We start from the raw sequence: 23705 nt of genomic DNA, 5'->3' as shown, positions 1-23705 counted from the left end.
TTTTATTATTGTGTCCAAATATTATCACTGCAGCTGCATTATTGCATCCACACCTGCAATCATCATTTGAATAATTTCCACAATTGTAGCAAGAGCTGCTCATTGTTGGCATGGTGTACATAGCACAATAGCAAACAAAGAACAATAGCCTGACCATTACAGAACAACACAATGCAATGTACAGCAGCTGACTGCAATGAACAAAAGCTAATATGTTTGAGTGGTATCGGGCAGACAGTGTTTTTCATTATGTGTTGCTGCAGCTGAAGTAAAAGGAGGCATTTGAGAGCTGCTGGTCCCTTTCACATTTGCAGAAACCATTGCATGGCTTCTCTTTTTAAACTCCATTTTTCATTATTATTTTATCTCTCACTGTTTTCAGAAAACAAAACCATGCTCCCACTGCTTGTTACTGCATTGTTATGTTTCTGAATTAGTTTACAATCTTCTGTCTCATTATTTCTGTTTCACAAGTTTTTCTTCCTCTGCGTTCTGGCTCCCATTGCTTCACCTTCAAGGCTCATTGATTTGATGTGTGGAGTTTGTGTGTGACTCTGTGTTTATTCGTGTGTGTGTGTGTGGTTTTTTTTTTCTTCCTACAGAGCACTTTCTTTTGCGAGTGTGAGGACGGCTACACTGGAATCTTCTGTGAGGAATTCGATGCCTGCCACCACAGACCCTGTCACAACAATGGCACCTGCACAGATGTCAGACAGGGGGAAGGAGGACGCAACTTCACATGTGCCTGCCCTCCCGGTGTGTATGCTATGAGTGCATTGTGGTGATAACACTTTATGAGGCTCAGTCTGACTGTGTGGTTTGTTGGAGTTTGCACATCCAGAAAGTGGGATTCTTACTCGTTGTTTTAGAAAATCTCTGAATGAGGAGAAATGGCATGTTGAACTTAGATTTTGTCACATGTATTTAAGAACTGGGTTTTGAAGTGAGGGCCTCTGGTAGGAAGATAAATGTCGGAGGTGACCACCGATTGCCTGTCAAGTCTTATTAGGGTGCTAACAAGCCCTGTGTGTGCAGTTAATAAGAAACAGCATTGAAAAAAATAGTTGATCAAGTTGACTTAAAGGGCAGTTTGTGTACATGGATGACTTGTTCGTATATTTCTGTGTCTCTCTATTACGATTCTTATTAGCTTTTCAAACCTGCTTTTTTCTTTTATGTGGTGCACAAAAAAAATAAAAATATTTATTTAAGAAATGAAAGTAATTAAAAATATGAATATTTTTCCTCCATAACTTCATAGTTTGATCAAATATTATCACAAAACTCTATCTTGACCCATTATTGTCATGGAGATTATCTTTTTTTTTTTGCTTTGTGAAGCTTCAACAGATCACTTTAGTGGCAAATCAAAAACCAAAAATGTACTTGATTCCAAACTGTGTGTCTCTTAGGATATGAAGGGGAGCGCTGCCAGCTGCTGGTCGACCACTGCGTCTCTCAGCCCTGCAAGAACGGAGCTACCTGTTTCAGCAGCCTGGCCGGACCCAGGTGCTACTGCCCCGAAGGTAGGAGCCCAGTCACTGCACACTAGAACCAATCTGCCTGTTTAGTTCATGTTCATGTGAATCTTTAGGAATAATTCAGACTACAATGAATGCATGGTTTTTGTGCCTGCAGTGAAATGGGCTCTTTTTTCACTTATACGACAATAGGATGTCAACGCCATCCTTTCCACAAACAGTCCATAAAAAAACAAAAGAACAAGAAGAACAATTTAAAAAAAAGTGACTTTTTCCTGCAATGATGTCTGGTTCCAGTTAAAATACTCTGTACTTCTGCTCGCTGTTTAACAGTATCTGTGCCACTGAGATGCTTAATTTAAACTTTCCTCCTCTGGTCTAATTAGTCTTCATAGCCTCAGCGACCTGCATCCGACTCCCAGGAGAAATCTGTGACTGCAAAACTTCTGCAGAAACAGCACTTCTCAATCAAAGCACCGAGTTTGGCATTAATGCCGTGTACCAACAATAGTGTTCACAGAGACTATGAACACACACACACACACACACACACACACACACACACACACACACACACACACACACACACACACACACACTGAAATACAGGGTAAATAAAGGCTAACAGTGGACCTTAACCACATAAATAAACAGTGATGAATGTAAAATCTTAGAGGAAGCCTGTTTTCATGCTTCCAGGTCCCAGCAGTCAGCTCATTCTTGAACTGGAGGAGGTGTCAATCACACTGACTCCTGTTAATCTGCAGCAGACAGAAAAAAAACAGGTCTCCAACGAGGAAAGGAATTCATAATCCACTACTTGTGTGTTTATTTTCATTAAAATAAGAGAGGAGAGGTGAGAGCGGCGGTGAGCTCCGTGCCGCCACCTCTTAATTAGTGTGGAGAGATTTTGTGGAGAGGGTGCTTTTTAAAAAATTTAGCAGCTTATTAGATAATCCTCAGTCTGGAGAACTTTGACTTATGGACAAATTACCTCGGTGTGTTTATGTAAGAGTTTCAGCAGAGCAATTCAATACACCAGGTCAGTTTTTATGTTTAATTAATTGTTGTTTAGCTTATTTAAAAAGGACACATAAGAAAATGATGTCAGACATCACACACATCGACCACGTAACCACAGATATTACTCACAGATTACTTTTGGACACTTTAGAAATACATGACAATGATGAATGAACCATTTAGCTGCTTCAATTTCAGGGTTATGGTGTTCTGTATATTGGCTCTCTTATCACACTGTTGTAAATAACATGGTCACTTGATAATAAGTTATTTTTAGGTCCACTTTTTCTATATTGGATAGGACAGCTGAAGAGAGATAGAAATAATGAGAGGAGAGAGTGCAGCAAAGAACCAAGGTCAGACTCAAACCCCATAAGCCGCTGCTACGAGGACTAGAGCCTCTGTACAGGCAGCTCACGTCATAACCGCTATGCTATCTGGAACCCATGGACACTCTTTTTCATTTTTTCAGTATAACCTTTAGTTTGTAACCTTCATAAGCATAACTGTCAGCTGTGGTATCATTCAGAAAAGGAAACATTAGCGAAAATGATTTCCCTAAAATACAATAAATGGCATTTAAGCATTAAAGCAGTGAGAAAATGATGCAATTAATGTGCAATATAAAGCAAATTTAATAATTTGTTTACCGGAGTAAAATGGGGAAATCCATAGAAGAAGATGTCTCAGTATCAGTCGCACTGTTGAACAAATTATTACTCCATAACCATTGCACAATGCTGAACAATACTCACTCGCTCCTGCAAGAAAGAAAAGCACTGATTAAACAAGCTTTGCCTTTTTTCTTGACTCTTTTAGACTGACACATTTAGCACTATGTTCGGTGACTTGGCCCAGATGAAGATTTATATTATATTATTCTATTTAGGACAAACACTGTGTTATTAATTAAGAAAACTTTTGACCATGATGAGGTTTGTTAATTCAGTGATAAATCCTACTAAATGACAGAAACATTTTGTGTGTGATGTGTTAGAGGAGCACAGAGAGATGGAAGAGAGATGAGCATCAATACTAATGAACATATCACGGATGATTTCAATGAGTCTTTGTATACACACCATATGGACGAATAATCAAAAAGTGAAAGTGTTTTCTTTTTTCCGTAACAAATGTCCAAGACAGCAAGTTTCAGAAAGATTTTATCTTGTAATAAAAAACACTTTATCGTTGGTAAAGGAACATCAGCACACTCCAACTGCTGGTGAAATACACATATTTACTGTTTTGCATACTGATAAGAGCTCAGCCAGCACCTACTCTCCTATCATCATAAATCAAAGTTTTCTCAAGAAGCAAATAAGTGATGGATGCAGTGACAGCTTAAGCAGATGTTATCAGAGACGTGTGAAGTCTGTGATCACTCTGCCAACGATGAGAGCGGAGTGTTTGTGCTCCGTTATAATACACATATTCACCCTGAAGGGAAAGAAGGTAATATTTCTGCTCTTCTTCATTTCCCTCTCAGCAGCATTTCTCAAAAACTGTTACATTTCCAGAGAGAGATGAATATAATTTGATCCCAGGCAGAGTTTTTTTTAGAAATAAGGGCCATATAAGCAAAATCAAAGAGTTAATTTTTCGACATAAAAGGATTAATCATAGCCATAAAGCAATCATGGTAAAATTCTGTCCTACATATGTTATCTCTATTTATAGATTTTGCATTAAAAATGCAGACTGAATGTCGGACAGGATTTCAATATCGGAGGCGTTCTACTGTCAGTCTGTAGTACAGACAATATATACTAATATATGAGCGGGCATCAGCTGTACACAGGAGAATAGTCCAGATGAGAGCAAAAGGGGCGTGATGCATCAGCTGTATGCCATCCACGAAGCCATCAGCAAAAAAAACATAGATTTAGCCATAATCAATGTTTATTTGTGATGACAACTCATTACAAAACCTTAGCAAACAACTAGAATATCTCCCCATGTCCATGGTTATCAGTTGCAATACACTGTTGAGAGCTCTTTACTTCACTTCACTATGTTAACCATATAGGCTACTGTTGGTGGAATTTTAAAACATATTAAAACTCTTGATAATAAAATCAGACATTTAGAAAAGTGTCTGCTCTGGCTGCTTACTAGTTTTTACCCTCACACTTTCAGTTCAACATGAGGTGATGAAGAAGTCAGATTCTCCATGAACGCCGTCAGAAATACAAATTTCACAGATGTGCTCAAGTTAATCTCACCCTCTGACTCCTCAACGGAGACGAACCAAAGTCATGCTAACTTTTTTCTAATGCACACAGACTCACTTTATCTTCCTCTCTCTCACACACACTCAGACACACACTTCTATGCACTGACAGGAGACAAATTGTGAATGTCGTTACTGCGACTGCCGCCAGTCAGTTCCAGCAGGGCGGGGGAGTGCCAGCGCTGGCTAAATTTAAACTGTGAACCGCCTTTAATGTTGGCAGGTTTGAATGCCAGCAAGCAGCAGGAGGGAACAGGCTCCTCTTTGTTAGCCAGGTCGTGTGTCATAACGTTTGAGCATCTTTAGATCAGTAATAAACAAATAAACAGGTAACAGAGGAAGACAGTGAAATAAGTTGAGATGAAGGTGTGAACGCTCAAACACAGAGCAAAAAAGTTCAACACAGTGGAAAGCAAAGGGATTTAACCATGACAGAACAAATAGAAATCACAACGTTAAATTCATGCAGGATGCTGTAGAAGTGTATGCGTGGGCTCGCATCTGTGTGTGCAAGCGTGTAATTGCAAGGGGCAAGGGCAAAGGAGATGAGGGGGCTTGGAAGGAGGTAAGAAAGCAAAAAAAGAAAGGAGAGAATGAAGCAGATCACGGCATCAGAAAAAGAGAGGAGGAAGGAGAGAGCTGTGGGTGAGATTGTCCTCCTAATGGCTGCCGTTCTTCCTGTCTCTCTGCGGCTGAATGATAAATGCTCTGCTCGCACGGCCACGTAAAGTCTTGCAGATCAATAGCTGCTTGTGAGGGATCTCTTCATTAGCTCAATGGAGTGTGCACTCTGGTGCAGTCAGCACATGGATTTACGAAGGTGGAACTGTAAATCAAACGGATCCTGTACACATTTATACAGGGACGTATATGCATGTGCAGTCTTCTGCGGTACAATGCCTGATCTCACGGGAGACTGGAGGAGAAGAGGTGGAGAAAAAGAGGGAGAAAGTTATTTTTAGATAAGGTGGATAGGTGAGAGAAGCAGAGACGAGCTAATGAGAGGAGGTGAAGCGGAAACCAGAGACTTAAACATTCAACTCCATGGGTCTACACAAAGAGCTCAGACACCAGGCATGAAAGAAGCAACAGCATGCTCCAACATAAATGCTGATATAACACAATAGTCACACTTACCTTTCAACAGCAACAATTCATTAACTGTTATGCTGCTTTCAGCTTTTTTGTCTCCAATGAGGAGGAGTAAGAGGGGATAAAAGAACAAACAATTCATGTCATGTACTGTATGTAGGGATATTATAGGTTATGACAGAACCAAACCAATTGCTGTCTTCTTCTCTGAATTTTATCTTTGATTAATGCTGTCACTTAAAAAAGGCTTTAAAGCACAGTTCCTCAGTCTTGGAGAAATCCTTTTTTTTTCAAAGCTGTTTTTTCCTCAGAGTTAGATTTGATACAAAGTATCTTTGAATACTCTCTTGTGCAATTTGGGATATTAATTAAAACAATGTTAAGTTCCAGAGGCCCTCATCAGTTTAAGGTTCCTGTGTGAAGTGCTAACGAGACAGTGTGCAGGAGTTTTTCGTTTTAAGATAGTTTAGGCCAGTGCATCTCAACTGGTGTGTCGGGACTCGGGACCCAAAAGCGGGTCGCAGAGCAATTTCAGTTGGTCGCGAAAGTGTGCCTAGCAGAAAAATGCTGTGAAGAAGCACTTTTTGTTTCATTCAGTTTCTTTGTTCGATCATTGGAAAATATAAGACATTTTTCATGAAGGAGTTGTTGGTGGGTCCTGAGGCTCGACCAGTTGAGAACCACTGGTTTAGGCCATGGTTTCCTGCCACACACCTGAGTGCTACACACGTAGGTCTTTAGGTTTGAGAAAGTTATGCTCTCTGAAGTCAGATTGAAAGGTCTATAATCCTCTTGTGTGTCTGTTTTAAGATCGAAGACGGTTGTTATTTTATTTTAGCATGAAGACTTTGAGCATTACGAAACAGCTAGCCTAGTTGCACCTACAGTAACTCCGCCTAAAGGGATGTCTTTGTATTTTTATTTCGTCATGAATTAAACAGAAGAAGTGATCGAATTTGTTATTTTCTAACAAAAAAGACTTACAATTTGCTGTCAACTGTTTCCAGTCTTTTTCTAAGCTAAGCTAATAGCCTCCTAGCTCTGGTCATATCTATAGCCTATTAGAGAAAATGAAAGAGTATCAATATTTTCATCTAATTGTGAGCAGCTTTGTGCTTTAGTGTTATTTCTATAATGTACAGCTCTTCCTTTCAGACCTTGATTGACCTCGGTTATGAACAATACCTACGGACTTCAGAAAAAATAGTCAGCATGTCAGATTGCACACATCGGCAGATCTTTCATTTTGAAATGATTGCTTAAGAACGATAATCTGTGTTGAATTCTTAAAAATCACTCAAAGGTTGATAGTTTTGTAAAAACTATTTATCATATGTAATATGCCTTTATATATTTCATTAGAGACTGTTTTGCATTTCTAGACAGAATTGTGTTTCTTGCTTAGAGAAAAACAACTTCTGTCATCCCGTGGTACCTTCCAAAACCTCTAATTATCCACGCTGCACAACATTGAACTTGAGTGGAAACCATTAGCATACTGCAGCTAATTTTGTGTCAGAAATTTGTGTATGCAAGTCCCTGATGCTGTGTCACGAGATGTAATTAAGATACCACACCAACAAAGCAAACTGAGAAATTCAGTGAAAACAAAAACAATGGCTGCGTGGTATCAAGTACAAGTGCAAGGATGATGCATAAACACATACACTCTTCTAAAACGGAAAAGGAGTAGTCACAATGAGTAAGATAGGTTTTTTGTATTGATCCTTTAAAACTGATTTCAATTCCCCCATAAGCAGCTCGGAGACTTGAGTGCATTACTCTAGAAGCAACGGGAGTGTACCGTGTTCTGTTCTTACTGCTGAGAGAAACATCTGTGATATCAATATATTGAGGGTGTTGGCTGTAACGTCGGACAGACACATTTAGGCCTACAAACCAAATTCCCCCAAAAGTTGCAGCATGGAAACCTTCACATTTGTGAAGGAATTATAATGCTGAACCATATTAACAGGTTTTGCATCAACATGATGCTGCCAAATAAATACGTTTTCTTTTAGGGAAGGCCTTGTTCATTTCACCAAGACAATGCCAAACCATTTGCTAACATCAAATTCAAAATTGGCATAAAATACCCCTAAAACGATGACATTTATCAGTTTTAACATTTGATATGGTGTCTTTGTGGTATTTTTAATCAAATAGGGTTTCAATGTTTTTCAAATCATCACATTTTGCTTGTTATTTACATTTTCCACTATGTACCAATAGTTTAGGAATTGGAGAAACCAGCCATATTAGGGATTTCAGTATAAAAGCCAACCATTAGGGAAATCTTCAGTCTTACAGAGATGGCCAATGAGCAGCAGCATACAGAGAACAATGATATAGGAGACTGCAAAAGCCAGTAGTACAGTGTATAGCACAAAGAGGTGTCGTATCCAACTTCTCTGGATACTGGACAGGTGCATTCTAGAAGGAAATGTACTCTCTGAAAATGATTTAAGTCATACTTTTATGTAGATGGAGCATGCATATCACCTTACATGTTTACAGGTTTTTTTTGTGCTCTAAATCCAAATACACTCAAATCCTACATCAGCCGATTTGCATTAAGAGAGGGTCCTAGTGGGCGGGAGATGAGGTGCAATTTCATGGTAAAATAGATGTCACACTCTGCATTGCACATCCTGATTTGTAATAACAAATCAACCGCTGTATCACTCTGCTCAACTATAGTTGAAGGAAGGTTAATTTGAAGCGTGGAAATGGAAAGAAAACTGACTTTGCCTTCAGAATTGTCAGATTGCCTGCACTTGCACCTCAGCTTTGAGCTCTTAGTGTTTAATTTTTGTTTCTAGCCAGTGACTCTTGCACATGACGATCCTCCTCTCCTAACATTTCCCATCCTTGTTTCTATCTCATCCTCTTGTAGGATACCAGGGTGCTACGTGTGAGCTAAAGGTGGACCCGTGTGCCTGCAGCCCCTGTCACAATAACGGGACGTGCTACGCCCAGGGCCCTGGCCCCCTGGGGTTCGGCTGCAGCTGCACAGCAGGTTTCACTGGTCCAACATGTGCCCAGCTGGTGGACTTCTGTGCCCTTAACCCATGCGCCCACGGGGTCTGCCGCAGTGTAGGCAACAGCTACAGGTGTCTGTGTGTCCCAGGTAAGCTGTCAGTGATTGATGTTGCTGCTGATGTCATTATACTGTAGGCATCAAAGGTAAAGTTTAGACAAAAACATTCAGTGCTGGGAAGGATCACCACGATTTAGTCATTGTACAATAGTATCCAAACAATAAACAAGTGCATGTGTAATTTAAAATTAGTTTTACCAAATCCTCGTATCTTTAAGGAAAACTTTGGAAAATTCCAAAAGTTTTGTCTCACTTGCTGAAGGATTTCGTTAAGGTTATGAGCCCCCCTTTGCCACAACACAGAAGCAACACAGAAGAGCCAGTCATCCCCTTTTTTTGTGTCACTTGCAGTCATCTTAGGGACTTATTTAGAGACATGCTTCTCACACACATAACCCTCAATCACACACATGCACAAACAGGACCTCTGGACATGCATTAATGGAGAGATGTCAGAGTTGGGCTGCTACACACTGCTTTGCAGGGAGCATGCCAGAGCGGTTGGGGGTTCGGTACTTTGCTCAAGGGCTCCTCGGCAGCATGCTGGAAGTGACCTGGCACCTCTCCAGAGGTGTGAACCAGCGACCCTCCAGTTCCAAACCCAAGTCCCTATGGACTGGGCTACGGCCGCCTGCAAATGACTCAATTTGTGCTTCAGAACCTATTGACCCAGACAATGTTAAAGCCTCAGGGAGTGACGGCTTTCTGAGGCTTCCAGTGTAGCCATCAGTTAGAAATAAAGCACTGTCAGCCAAGGCTTATATTTCCATATGTTGCTATTGTTTATTGTCTAAAGAGCAACTTGAGGATCCAGTATGAAATTTGTGTTTCAAAACAACATCTAAGAGAGCATTGCTAGCTGTACTCTCAGCTACATATTAAAAACCAAATCGTTGTACATGACTCTCAGTGGGTTCTGGTATCACAGACGATGGCATTCTGACCATTATGCTCCCCACACTGTCTGCTTTCCTGCACACAGCCAATGTCCGCTAAATTGAAGCGGACGATACTACTCGTACTTCAAACAGAAACCAGAATGCTGACGATGCCAAAATCTCGTCCTGTGCCTACAGATGCTGCATATTTATGCAGAATCAGTCAGTAGAGATTAGAGAGAAAATGATAAAAATAGACATTTTAAATAGACTCACTGTTTAAAGCTAATCAACACCTAATCAGGAGTCTAAAAAAATAACAGGAAATGACAAGGCTGCCTTTTTGTGTGTTGAAACTGTTGAATTGGAGCAATGGGCCAATGGGCTTTCCATTGCCGAAAGATACCTAATACATATACAATATTATTCTGCATCTTTCATCACTCTAGAACTGACTTTTCACCAAGTACTTGAAACTCAATAATGATTTAAAGGACGGAGAGTTTAGCATTGGGTTGGACTCAGGGTAGCAGTAAAAATTGTCCGGCTGAATGATGAGTTATTTTTAGACTGCATGATGGTGGTGCTGGGGCTGATGCCTCAGTGATGAACCCAATTGAGTGGAATGATGACTTATCATTATCCTCTGTCTTGCAATCACCTTGCTAGGATGGTGAGAGAGATGAGTTTCTCAGTGGCCCATAAACATAATTTAACACTTTGCCTCTTCTGCTTCCTACTCATACTGTCTGTCAGTCAGACGTATAAACTGCTCGGCATCTTTAACTCTTATTGTGACTTCCATTAATACCTGGCTTTACATCTGCTCCTTATGACGTATGGCTTTGACCAAGACAAAAAATATCAAAATATTTGGTCTTTATAGTTTTGCAGGTTGTGTTGCACTCATGGATGATGATTTGGAGTGATGTTTCAAGCCATGACAATAGTTACCAAAATGTTTGAACCATAGGGGGAATTGCTTGGAGTTGGTAATCCCACGATTTGTAATTTGCTTCATTTTTTATTTAAATTAATTCACTGCCACTGTGTCCAGGCAGGCAGAACAACGAGTCGTCCGTTGGTTTTCAATTATTCAGATATCGACCTCTTTCTTTTCACCTTTCTTCTCTTTATTTTTTTTTCTCATTTTGCATTCTCCTCCTATGTTTCCTTCTGCTCCTTCCTTTGTCCTTCCTCGTCTTTATCTTGCTGCACTTAATTTTCCTCTCATGTTCAAATGTATGGTTGCCATGGTGAAGCAGTTGCCCTACAAGATTGTGTCTGTATGTGCCTCCTGGTATATTCTCAATGTCTGTGGTTATGCTGGTATAGAGCACATGCTGCCAGCCAATCAAGTGTCTCTACTCAGGCAGCCCTGTTTAATGAGATTGGTGAAATTGGCGCAATTAACATGGCAGACACATGTGTTTGTGAGAAACTGTGAATACACAGACACAAGCACCCACACACACACACACACACATGAATGTTCGTTGCCAAATTTGACCTTTTCTCCACCTCATTAGAATGCCAGCTGGTGTACAAGTGTGTGTATAAACGCTCTTCCAATACATTAGCTTGTTAGCTTGCCTGCTCTGTATGAGTGTGTAATGTGTGTAGGGGTTTGTTTAAATGCCTGCTGGCTACTTGAAAGAAGGCTGCTGGGGAGATGATATGTAGAAGGATCCCTCCTCCACATTCCTGTAATCCAGCTCACACCAGAGGCAGGAAGCCCACAGAAAACAGGCAGTCTTGGAAAGGCACTTGACATTTCACTGGCATTTCACAAAGGGGACCCCAGAGCCTCTAACTCGGCTCCTCATTAAATCCCCATCCCTTCTTCCTCAAACACACGTCAGCCGTGGCCCAGGGAGGGTTTTTAAAAAACTTTCTCTGCACTGGGACACAATGTAGTGTGTGTGGAGCTAATGAAAACGGATTGCTCCTCGAGTCAGGAAAGACAGTGGTCCTCTGATGAGTTTGGATGTCAGTGGTAAATGCTGGCACATTTCGATGAAGAGCAGGGGTTCAGTAAGGAATTCAACTAGGTTTTTTTCAGCCTAATTACTAAAGACTTAAATGGACAGTCAAGTATGAGACATATTAAGATGAATATACGCTGAATTTAAACATAAGATTACATTCACTCTATTTCGAAGACTTCATCTGTGTTTCTAAAGTAACTGTATCCATGCTAAAAAGCTTTATTCCCCGTATTATGCCTCAGTGCACAGCTGCCATCCTATGGAAGACCCAGAGTACTGCATGCCGTTTCAGTGCTTTCTTTGCCCAATCCCATTCAAACACTAATGCAGAATAGTGGATTTCCTTGTTTTCATACACTTATGTATCAGAAAAGTAATCTTTTATAAGTGACTAATATTTTTATCTTATTGCTGTTGTGTATAGGCAAATGCAATGCGATGTGTTATTTTATTGTAAGATCCTGTGTTGACTACTATTCTGAATCATTTTTTCAGTAATAGATATTTTGAATACCCATAATGTTAATGTCATATATATGTGTAGTCTACTTTACAAGTTACTTGATTATATTTCCCCCTGCTTGACATCAGTATTATGGGGGTAGACCTGAAGTTTAAAAAAAAGTATGACTTGTAGTGTCTCACTATCATTTGCATCTACATTATGAATGAGGAAGACACTTGATGCTACACTCTCTGCTGATATTTTTTTAAATTTTGAAGCTGAATGACATTAAACCCATCAGGAGAGGCACAGTTTTAACAAGTATGTGATTTGTGATTATGACCAGCATTGAGATCAGCCAGTTTCGAAGGAAAATCCAGATCAGGTGCTGGCTAAACTTCTTATACAAGAACTTTCTGTTCACTAATAGTCACATTCATCCAGTACTCTTGCCAGAGTATTAATCCAAAATTCCTACCCCTAACTCTCTTGACGCATAAACATGGCTACATACACATGCAGAGTGTTCTGCCCTTGATGTGTTTTATATGTTAAAGGACAAAGTTTCATTGTCGTTTGAATAAAAGGTTATTGTTCCTTTATTTTGAAATCTGTGATGACACAGGAAGTAGGGAACAGGAAGTAGAAAGTGTGTAAACAGAGAAGGAGCATGGTGGTGTCTGTATGGGTTTCCATGTTGAATCCAAAGTCATCCTTGGTGTGTATCCTTCAGAAAGCAATGGCTGTAAGTCTAACTTGTTGTTTACATGTTTGATAGTCTATATTGATATATTTTATGTACATTTATTCTAAGTTTATAGGAGTTTAATGTAAATTTACACTCTACTATTGTTTCAAAGTCAACTACTAAATGCAGCTTGTATTTTCTTTTCTAGTTTCACTCCGATTCATTGTCATCTTGTCTACTTTGAAGAAGTAATTAAAGGAGCAAGCGCGCTCACTTCCTGGCTCTTGAAAAGGAGTTTGGCTGGCTGTTTATTTATGTTAACACTTGGGAAGTACAACACATAGAAAGAACAGTACAGTGAAAAGCCAGATTATCAGAGGAATTCATCAGTTGCAGTTATGGAAACCCAAGCAAAAGATAAAGATGAAAAGGCATCATCAGTGTCGAGCTCGAAGCACACATTGTCTTCTAAAAGTTTAGTCGCCAGCGCTGCTGCAAAGGCCAGGGCTAAGGCAGAAGCTGCCCGCACCAGAGTTACCTTTGCACAAAAGGAGCTAGAATTGAAAAAACAAAGAGCCAAATTAGATTTGGAAAAAGCTTCATTACAAGCAGACTTGGAAGCCTTAGAAATGGAGAAAGCAGCAGCTGCTGCCATCGCAGAGGCTGAAGTTTTAGAGGCCGCAGCAGGTGCAGACCGTGAGGATATGCTCAGCGCCAGGAGCGGCATCTCACCACAGCTATTAAGAGAGAAAACAGAGGCATACCTGGAACAGCAGGCTCACGTCAGCTTTGACCCTACCATGCTCTCTCCTGATGTACCTCTCCCTCGCCTTTTTAAGGGGACACCGCCAACCCCTGTATTAAGCCCTGCATACAACTTTAATGTCTCCCCAACTATACCAAGGAACACACAGCAGAGTGAGTACTTACCATCAGCAGAGCACACCAGCTCACACCCTCAACCTTCCTTTAAAGCTTATCAGGAGCCAGGCTCCTCTTTATTCAGGCAGAGAAGCTATCCGGAGCATTTTCCAAGGAATGACACACAAGATTCTCAGATTACTCCAGCTGCTAACATGATAGACTTTGCTAAATATCTTGCCCGCAGAGAGTTGGTAACAACAGGGCTTACTAAATTTGATGACCAGCCTGAGAGCTTCAGAGCATGGCAGTCCTCCTTTCTTAATGCCACTCAGGGCTTAGAGCTAACAGCCAGTGAGGAGTTGGATCTCCTTGTAAAATGGCTAGGAAAGGAGTCATGTGAACATATTAAAAGAATACGAGCTGTTCATGTCACCAACCCTGTAGCTGCACTTCAGTTGTCCTGGAAAAGACTCCGAGAGTGCTACGCCACCCCTGAAGTGATAGAGAGCGCTTTATTCAAGCGGCTCGACAATTTTCCACATCTCACTTCAAGAGAAAATATTAAGCTAAGAGAACTTAGCGATCTGCTCATGGAGTTACTCTCAGCTAAAAAGGATGGGTACCTTCCTGGACTCAGTTACCTCGACACGCCTCGAGGAGTTAACCCCATCGTTGAGAAACTGCCTCTGAATTTGCAAGAGAAATGGATCTCTGCTGGTTCACACTACAAAGAACAGCACAAGGTTTGCTTTCCTCCTTTCTCTTTTTTCGCTGACTTTGTCTGGAGCCAGGCGAAAGCCAGAAATGATCCTAGCTTTGTCTTGTCTAATAGCACCCGCTCTTATTGCCGCAATGAAAGGCCCACAGCAAGACATGATGGTGTGAAGACAGCTGTATCTGTCCAGAAAACGGATGTGCTAGCGGCAACAGACCCAAGCTCAAGGTATAAACAAGGGACAGACCAGAAAAATAGTACAGATCCAGCTAAGTACTGTCCACTTCACAATAAGTCTCATCCCTTGGAAAAATGTAGAGCCTTCAGAATGAAGCCACTAATAGAACGAAAGAAATTACTGAAGGAAAACAGACGTTGTTTCAAGTGTTGCTCTGCCACTCATTTGGCCAGAGAATGTCCAGCTGAGCTGAAATGCAACGAGTGCAAAAGTAATCAACACTGCACACCCATGCATCCAGACATGACCCTCTCACCTGCAACTTCCTCTGTTGCAGAGCCGGATGCCGAGCAGCAGAATATCTCTCCCCCAGAGGTAACTTCAAGGTGCACTGAAGTATGTGGAGAAGGTCTCCCAACACGATCTTGTGCAAAGATATGCTTAGTGCAGGTTTTCCCCCAAGGACAACGAGAACGCTCAGTCAAATTGTACGCTATCCTCGATGACCAAAGCAATCGTTCGTTGGCCAGGTCTGAGTTTTTCCAGCTCTTTGATGTTCGCGGTAGCCTGTCACCTTACCTGATGAGGACCTGTGCCGGAACAACTGAAATGACTGGTAGAAAGGCAGTTGGTTTCCAGATAGAAGCATTAAATGGTGAAGTGTGTTTAGACTTGCCTCCTCTCATTGAATGCAACGACATTATGAGTAACAGATCAGAAATCCCATCACCAGAGGTTGCTCTTTCCCATGCTCACTTGAGACCTGTGGCACCTAACATACCAGAGATTGATCCTGAAGCGCAGATCTTAATCTTACTGGGAAGAGACCTCATACGTGTTCACAAGGTAAGACAGCAGATAAATGGACCCCACAACGCACCCTTTGCACAGCGTCTGGATCTAGGCTGGGTGATAGTGGGTGAGGTTTGTATCGACAGTGCACACAAACCCACTGTATCTGTGTTTAAGACTAATGTGCTGCAGAACGGACGTCCTTCTCTTCTGACGCCATGTCAAAATCACATCTGTATTAAAGAGAAAGCAAGCTACGGCGGGGAGCACAGGTGCTGTACCACCACCCATCTATCCAGCTATCCTGCCAAAGATAAACTTGGACAAGATGTGTTTGCAAGAACAGACAGCGATAACAAACTTGCTCTATCTTTCGAGGATGAGACCTTTCTTGAGATCATGAGAGAAGAGTTCCAGAGAGACGATCAAAACAGCTGGATAGCTCCCCTACCATTTAGATCACCCAGACCACGCCTTCCAAACAATCGTGCTCAAGCCCTCTCCCGCCTACACTCCTTGCAACGCACGCTGCACAAAAATCTGGAAATGAAAGAGCAGTTTGTTGCCTTCATGGTGAAGCTCTTTGAAAATGGACATGCAGAGGAAGCGCCCCCTCTCCAAGAAAACGAAGAGTGCTGGTACCTACCCATATTTGGGGTGTACCACCCACAAAAGCCAGGTCAAATACGTGTTGTTTTTGACTCAAGTGCTCAAGAACACGGCATCTCCCTCAACAGTGTCCTGCTCTCAGGCCCTGACCTAAATAACTCCCTCCTTGGAGTGCTGCTCAGGTTCAGAAAGGACGTTGTTGCTTTGACAGCTGACATTCAGCAAATGTTCTATGGTTTTTTGGTCAGAGAAGACCACAGAAACTACCTAAGATTTCTTTGGCACAAGGATAATGATCTGACAAAGGAGGTAGCAGAGTACCGGATGCGAGTGCATGTTTTCGGGAACAGCCCATCACCTGCAGTGGCCATATATGGCCTTCGAAGAGCTGCCCAAGAAGGTGAGCCAAAGTATGGCTCTGACTCGCGCCACTTTGTCGAAAGACACTTTTATGTAGATGACGGGCTCATCTCTCTTCCGGCTGAGGCTGACGCAATCGATCTACTCAAGCGCACTCAAGCTTCACTGGCAGATTCAAATCTGAAACTGCACAAAATCGCTTCCAACAGCATCAAAGTAATGCAAGCCTTTGCCCCTGGAGACCTTGCTGCTGGTCTAAAGGATTTAGGCTTTGATGAAGAAGCTCTGCCTGTACAAAGAAGTCTTGGTTTGTGTTGGAACATAGACTCTGACACCTTCACATTCAAAGTATCAGTCAGCGACAAGCCGTTCACGCGACGTGGAGTGCTATCTACTGTCAATAGCCTCTTCGACCCACTAGGCTTGGTTGCGCCAGTGACCATCCGAGGACGAGCTCTACTCAGAGAACTTTCAACTGAAGTTCATGACTGGGACTCCGAACTTCCTGCAGATAACTTTGATAAATGGGAAACGTGGAAGAAATCACTACAGGATTTGAGCAGCCTACATCTTCCACGTCCATACATACATCAGTCCCTCTCCAATGCCACATGCACTGAGTTGTGTCTGTTCTCTGATGCTTCTAACTGGGCTATAGGAGCAGTAGCTTACCTGAGGGTCATTACAACAGATGGTCAGTGCAAAGTTGGCTTCGTGCTTGGAAAAGCAAAGCTAGCTCCTCAACCAGAGCCCACAATACCTCGCCTAGAACTGTGCGGAGCTGTATTGGCTGTTGAAATGGCTGAACTAATTCTCGATGAACTTGACCACAAGCCAGATGCTGTGAAGTTTTATTGTGACAGTAAGGTTGTCCTTGGATATATTTACAATGAATCCAAGCGATTTTTTGTATATGTGCACAATCGTGTTCACCGTATACGCCGGACAACTTCTCCTCAACAGTGGCACTACGTGCCTTCAGATCAGAATCCAGCTGATCTGGCCACCAGGTCTGTACCTGCATCACGGCTCGCTGACAGCATGTGGTTTACAGGACCAGGGTTCCTTCACAAAACGACACAACCTGAAACACCTAAAACCTTTAAGCTGGTTGATCCTGAAACAGATGTAGATTTAAGACCACAGCTGACCATCCTTGCTACTAACATAAGTGATGGTGAACTTACATCAGAACGGTTTCAGCGCTTCTCCACTTGGGAGTCTCTGCTAAGAGCAGTGTCTTTCTTAATCCACCAGACTCTTTCGCACAAGTCAAACCCATCAGATACGTGTAAAGGGTGGCATCAGTGCAGTAACCCTCGCACACCAGAGGAGCTGGAAGCAGCAAAACTTGTCATACTCAAGTCTGTCCAAAGGGATGCTTATTCAGAGGAGTACGCTGCACTACAAGCAAACAAAGTGATCTCAAGATCTAGTGCAATCCTGGATCTTGATCCTTTCTTGTGTAATGGTCTTTTGCGGATCGGAGGACGTCTGAGGCATGCATCAATCAAACCTGAGGTGAAAAATCCGATCATACTGCCAAAGCAAAATCATGTCACAAGATTGCTGGTGAGTCATTACCATACAAAGGTGAAACACCAAGGGCGGCAGTTCACAGAGGGAGCAATCAGGGCGGCTGGTTTGTGGATTGTTGCTGGCAAGAGGCTGATAAGTTCAGTCCTTCAACATTGTGTCATGTGTCGCAAGCTGAGGGGAAGGCTTGAAACCCAAAAGATGGCTGACCTCCCTCCAGAACGCCTGAGCTCATCCCCACCATTCACTTATGTGGGATTGGATGTTTTTGGTCCATGGACTGTGGTCACCCGACGCACAAGAGGTGGAGCAGCTCAAAGTAAGCGATGGGCTATCCTTTTTACATGCATGAGTACTAGAGCTGTGCATCTAGAAGTTATAGAATCGTTGGACACAGCCGGTTGCATCAACGCCCTACGAAGGTTTTTCGCCTTGAGAGGACCAGCAAAGCAGCTGAGATCAGATAGAGGCACAAACTTTGTTGGAGCAAGTTTCGAACTGGGCATGACACGAGATAATCCAGGTCAGATCACCATTCTTAAGTTCCTTCATGACAACGGTTGTAAATGGGAGTTCAACCCCCCGCATGCATCTCACATGGGGGGTGCCTGGGAACGCATGATTGGTGTAACCCGACGGATACTTGACTCCATGTTTCTCCAAACCAGACATACTCACCTGACTCATGAAGTGCTCAGTACCTTGATGGCAGAGGTATCTGCTATCATTAACGCAAGACCATTGGTGCCTGTCTCCTGTGATCCCTCTTCACCAATGTTGCTGACACCTGCCATGCTTCTAACTCAAAAACCAGGTGTTCCTGCTCCAGCTGGCAGCTTCGACGAGAAGAATCTTTTCAAGTGTCAGTGGAGAAAAGTTCAAGCACTAGCAAACGAGTTCTGGTCCAGGTGGAGAACTGAATATCTCCACACTCTTCAACCAAGACGCAAGTGGCATACAGTATGTCGGAACCTGCAGGTTGGAGACATTGTGTTACTTAAACAAAGCCAGGCCCCTCGCAATGAGTGGCCAATGGGTCTGGTAACCTCCACCTTCCCGAGCAGTGATGGCAAGGTCCGCAAAATCGAGGTCAGGACAACATCACAAGGCAAAATAAAGACATTCTTAAGGCCCATTTCTGAGGTTGTCGTGCTCCTGCCAGAAGACAGTCACGGATCAAATATGGACAGCTAGATCTTGTGTGACATCTGTAAGTGCCAGACGGGGAGTGTTCTGCCCTTGATGTGTTTTATATGTTAAAGGACAAAGTTTCATTGTCGTTTGAATAAAAGGTTATTGTTCCTTTATTTTGAAATCTGTGATGACACAGGAAGTAGGGAACAGGAAGTAGAAAGTGTGTAAACAGAGAAGGAGCATGGTGGTGTCTGTATGGGTTTCCATGTTGAATCCAAAGTCATCCTTGGTGTGTATCCTTCAGAAAGCAATGGCTGTAAGTCTAACTTGTTGTTTACATGTTTGATAGTCTATATTGATATATTTTATGTACATTTATTCTAAGTTTATAGGAGTTTAATGTAAATTTACACTCTACTATTGTTTCAAAGTCAACTACTAAATGCAGCTTGTATTTTCTTTTCTAGTTTCACTCCGATTCATTGTCATCTTGTCTACTTTGAAGAAGTAATTAAAGGAGCAAGCGCGCTCACTTCCTGGCTCTTGAAAAGGAGTTTGGCTGGCTGTTTATTTATGTTAACACTTGGGAAGTACAACACATAGAAAGAACAGTACACAGAGAGTAGGAGAAAGTTCAGATTTTGACATTTACTGATATTTATAATGCTTGAAGTATATTCTTCAGGTTGTTTTACAATCGTATATACACAACAAATGTTATGTCAGATGCAGATTTTGGAAAAAGAGTGAGGCTGCAAAACAATGAAGTGGTAAAGTTTGTCATGGTAGTTGTTTATGTGAGTCCTTAGTCACGATTTCCCAAATAAATGCAATAAATTGATCCAAATAAGACACTTAATGAAAAAGAAAAAAATTACAATGTTGAAATTCATTACACAGAATTTATGGAAAAGACAAATTATTGTGTTCCTGGCTGAATGAAACATTCTGTAAAGCTTTTTAAAGAGGACATATTATACCCCTTTTCCACCTTTTAAAACAGTCCCCTGTGGTCTAAATGAAACATCTGTGCTGTGCTTTGGTCAAAATATAACATGAATCAAGCACCAGAGGAGGTTTGTGACCCTGTATAAACCAGCTCTCTCAGAACGCTCCGTTTTGGTGTGTGTGTCTCTTTAAATGCAGTGAGACCCCCCTGAGTTTTCCCGGTAGACATCACTCTTTCACTAGCGAGAAAAAAAAAAAGGCTGACCTGCGCAAAAGTTTTGCTCTGTGCTTGGGATGGAGTCCATGGATGGAGATACCAGGGGAGGGGATTTCTTATCCAGAATCTCACTGTGACGTCAGAAGGAGAGCAAATTTGAAACAGAGCCTTTTTCTCTGTTATTTATGCATCTTATGCAGACCAAAGAAAACGGACTGGATGGTTTATTTCACTTTTTTGTGGGTTGGTAGACACTCAGGTTACCCAAATATATGTTCAAACACACTGCAAAAGTGGATTTTTCATAATATGTCAATATTTTAACATATGTGTGAATTAATATTTGTTTTTAATGTAAATGTGAAATTCTTTGTTTACTCTAACCTTATTCTCTACTATGTGTTTGTCCCATAAAGGCTACCATGGCTTGTACTGTGAGGAGGAATATAATGAGTGTCTCTCAGCCCCCTGCCAAAACTACGCCACCTGCAGGGATCTCATCAATGCATATGAGTGTGTCTGCACTCCCCAGTTTGAAGGTACCTATATGTGTATGTGATTATATTCAAGTGATGCAGGAACATATCTGTAAAAAATCGTTCCCACAAAGAGGGCACTTTATGTTACATTTTCACAGGACACATTTTGTGTGTGTGTGTGTGTGCGTGTGTGCAGGCAGACACTGTGAAATCTACAAGGATCCATGCCTTAAGCTGCACTGCCAGAATGGAGGCCGCTGTGAGAGTGCCGGACTCAACACTTCCTGTGCCTGCCCACCAGGATTCAAGGGTAAGCAGTGGAACCATGATAAGTGTAAACGGCAGTAGACAGCATGCATAATGGGTCATATGACAACACTGTGCGGCTGGGAGATAAGACAATGCCAGTAATATACTGTATCATATTCAAATAGGCTATCTGCTGTTTATGCTGTGTAGTGTTTAAAACAGCTAGGAACTCCTAGTTTGCTGCATTTGTTCAAATTTTAAAAACCCTGATGATCTGTCCACTTAGGAGAGAAATGTGAGGTTGACATCAATGAGTGCGAATGCAACCCTTGTTACCATGGAGGCACCTGCGTTGACCAATCAAATGGCTACACCTGTCACTGTCAACCTGGGTGGGTTGGGCCCAGCTGTGAGATCCGTAAGTCAGCCTGTCAGAACACTTCTGTTCAGCTATTCATCTAAAAATCAGAAGGAAGGAAGCCTCATGCCTCTGTGTGTGTGTGTGTGTGTGTGTGTGTGTGTGTGTGTGTGTGTGTCCGTGTGTTTATCAGACCTGCAGTGGAAGCCAGCACACACTGAGGACACCCTGACCAACATGCCCCGCCACTCCCTGTACATCATCATCGGAGCGCTGTGTGTGGCCTTTGTCCTCATGCTCATCATTCTTATCGTGGGAATCTGTCGCATCAGCCGCATCGAATACCAGGGTTCGTCCCGCCACGCCTACCAGGAGTTCTACAATTGCCGCAGCATCGACAGCGAGTTCAGCAACGCCATCGCCTCCATCAGGCATGCCAGGTCAGTGACAGGATTTAGTAATGATGAATGGAATGACATTGACAAAGAGCGTAAACACAAAGAGTGTTACAGAATTTTGCGGTAGGACTGGGCCAGCTGAAGTCTACTGACCCCTGAGGGCTCAGGTAATAATTATATAATAAAAAGCAAATCATTTTTTGTGCAATCTTTTTCATCAGATTTGGCAAGAAGTCCAGGCCTGCCATGTATGACGCCACTCCCATTGCCTATGAAGACTACAGTCCTGATGACAAGCCGTTGGTGACCCTCATCAAGACGAAGGATTTGTAAAACACAACTCTCCCAGCAAATCACAAGCTGAACACACACACACACACACACACACACACACACACACACACACACACACACACATGCATATATAAAGAAAGTAACTATAAATCTTAGTATTTCGTAAGAAAAAATAACAAATAGCAGCAAAACATAATTGAATGTAAAGAGGAGAAAAAAATCCAAAACATACTTTAAAAAAAAGAAAGAATTTGATACTCTTATTTTCCTGTCAGAGTCCACAATAAGGCTTTCTTGTAGCATAAGAGCTTTCTTTGCATCACTTAAGTTATTGATTTTGAGTAACACTACCAGTAACCTCTGCTGTTCCAGAGTGATGACTTTAGTCGTCAACAGACTGCCTGTTGACGGGGGCCAGCAACCCAGGAGCCCAAAATTGCTCACTGTATACTCAGCGAACAGTGCTGACAGCAGTCCTCACAGGTGTTGTAGAAATAGGTGCGCTCCTCTCGGTGCATACACTGTATCTTTTTCTATATATAAAAAAAACATTCTGCAGTAGGTTGCCTTACTCTGTGCATGGTTAGATTTGATGTTCTATCTGCGTTCATTTCAAATCCTTTGTAATTGGTTGTTGTTGTTTTTTTTAAATTGCAGTCATATTTTTCTCTGTCAAGATTGTGCCAAATATTTTCGTTTGGGTAATTTGTGATTATAGATCAGTTACATACATGTATAAAGTACTTGTCACTGATTTTTTTTTCCATTTTAAAACACATATTGTCCTGTTCTTTACATGCACGCTTCTCAATGGTGTATGAATAGAAAAGAAAGTTGGTTACCTGGAGTACTGTAACCCTACCATCCTACTGTCTGTATTTCAGTGATACTTAGGATAATAGGTGGGTATGTTTCTCAATGCACAGAAAAATAGTTGGTTTTACTCAGTGTACCTGTGTATGCCGGTGTACTAATTCACCTCTAGTATCGACAGTGTTGAGTAGTTTCTGGACGAGCGTTTCCTTGCTGAAGCGGCCTCCTGCCAGCTTTGTGTTGGAGTGGAGACAGGGTGGGAGGAAAATGCAAGGGATGATATCTCCTCCAGAATTCATGTGCTTCTGTGTCCTGCCAATGGAAAACTCTCTGTGCAGCTGTGTATTTCCTCTCAAGGTCAAGCGATGTTTTATCAATAGGCTCGGCTAACCTTCAGACTTTCTTTTCTCCTTCTCTCTTTTTAAACACAACAACCACAACGACCACATGATTACCTATTATCTATGTTGAATGATGTAAACAATAAAGATTGAAGTGAACACAACGCAGACGTCGAGTTGTTCCTCATGTGATTTTAGGTTGTCTAAACATTTGCATTAAAAAAAGACTTCTGGTCAGACATTCCGAATTTGGCTAGTCATTGTAAAAAAAAAAAAACTTACTGGGTTTGATACCACACCGCAGTCACACTAGGTAAAACACAAGTATCAAGTTCAGGCCACTGTTTATCCATGTACAGAGCTGTTTACTGTTTTTCAAATTCTAGTAGGCTGTGAAAAGCAGTTGCATGGATTTTACCAGATGACTTGCAACCTTAAAGGAGGATTTGAAATCTTAAAGCTCCTGTGAGGAATTTTTTTTTACTGGTTATG

The 23705-nt window shown here is 41.9% G+C and overlaps 1 protein-coding gene across 1 annotated transcript in view; it reads left to right on the top strand.

Annotated features, from left to right (window-relative positions):
• dner (delta/notch-like EGF repeat containing) overlaps positions 1-23377 on the top strand; it is a 64640-nt gene extending 41263 nt beyond the window's left edge. The window contains exons 6-13 of the mRNA XM_061046304.1: positions 603-756; positions 1413-1526; positions 8726-8959; positions 20698-20820; positions 20957-21070; positions 21296-21427; positions 21561-21807; positions 21987-23377. Coding sequence (XP_060902287.1) covers positions 603-756; positions 1413-1526; positions 8726-8959; positions 20698-20820; positions 20957-21070; positions 21296-21427; positions 21561-21807; positions 21987-22098 — 1230 coding nt within the window. The 3' untranslated portion in view covers positions 22099-23377. The remainder of the gene's footprint in view (positions 1-602; positions 757-1412; positions 1527-8725; positions 8960-20697; positions 20821-20956; positions 21071-21295; positions 21428-21560; positions 21808-21986) is intronic.
• Positions 23378-23705: the final 328 nt, after the last annotated feature.

The sequence above is a fragment of the Labrus mixtus genome, chromosome 9 (assembly GCF_963584025.1).
Source record: "Labrus mixtus chromosome 9, fLabMix1.1, whole genome shotgun sequence".
NCBI lineage: Eukaryota > Metazoa > Chordata > Actinopteri > Labriformes > Labridae > Labrus > Labrus mixtus.
This window is presented reverse-complemented; position numbering and strand designations above follow the sequence as displayed.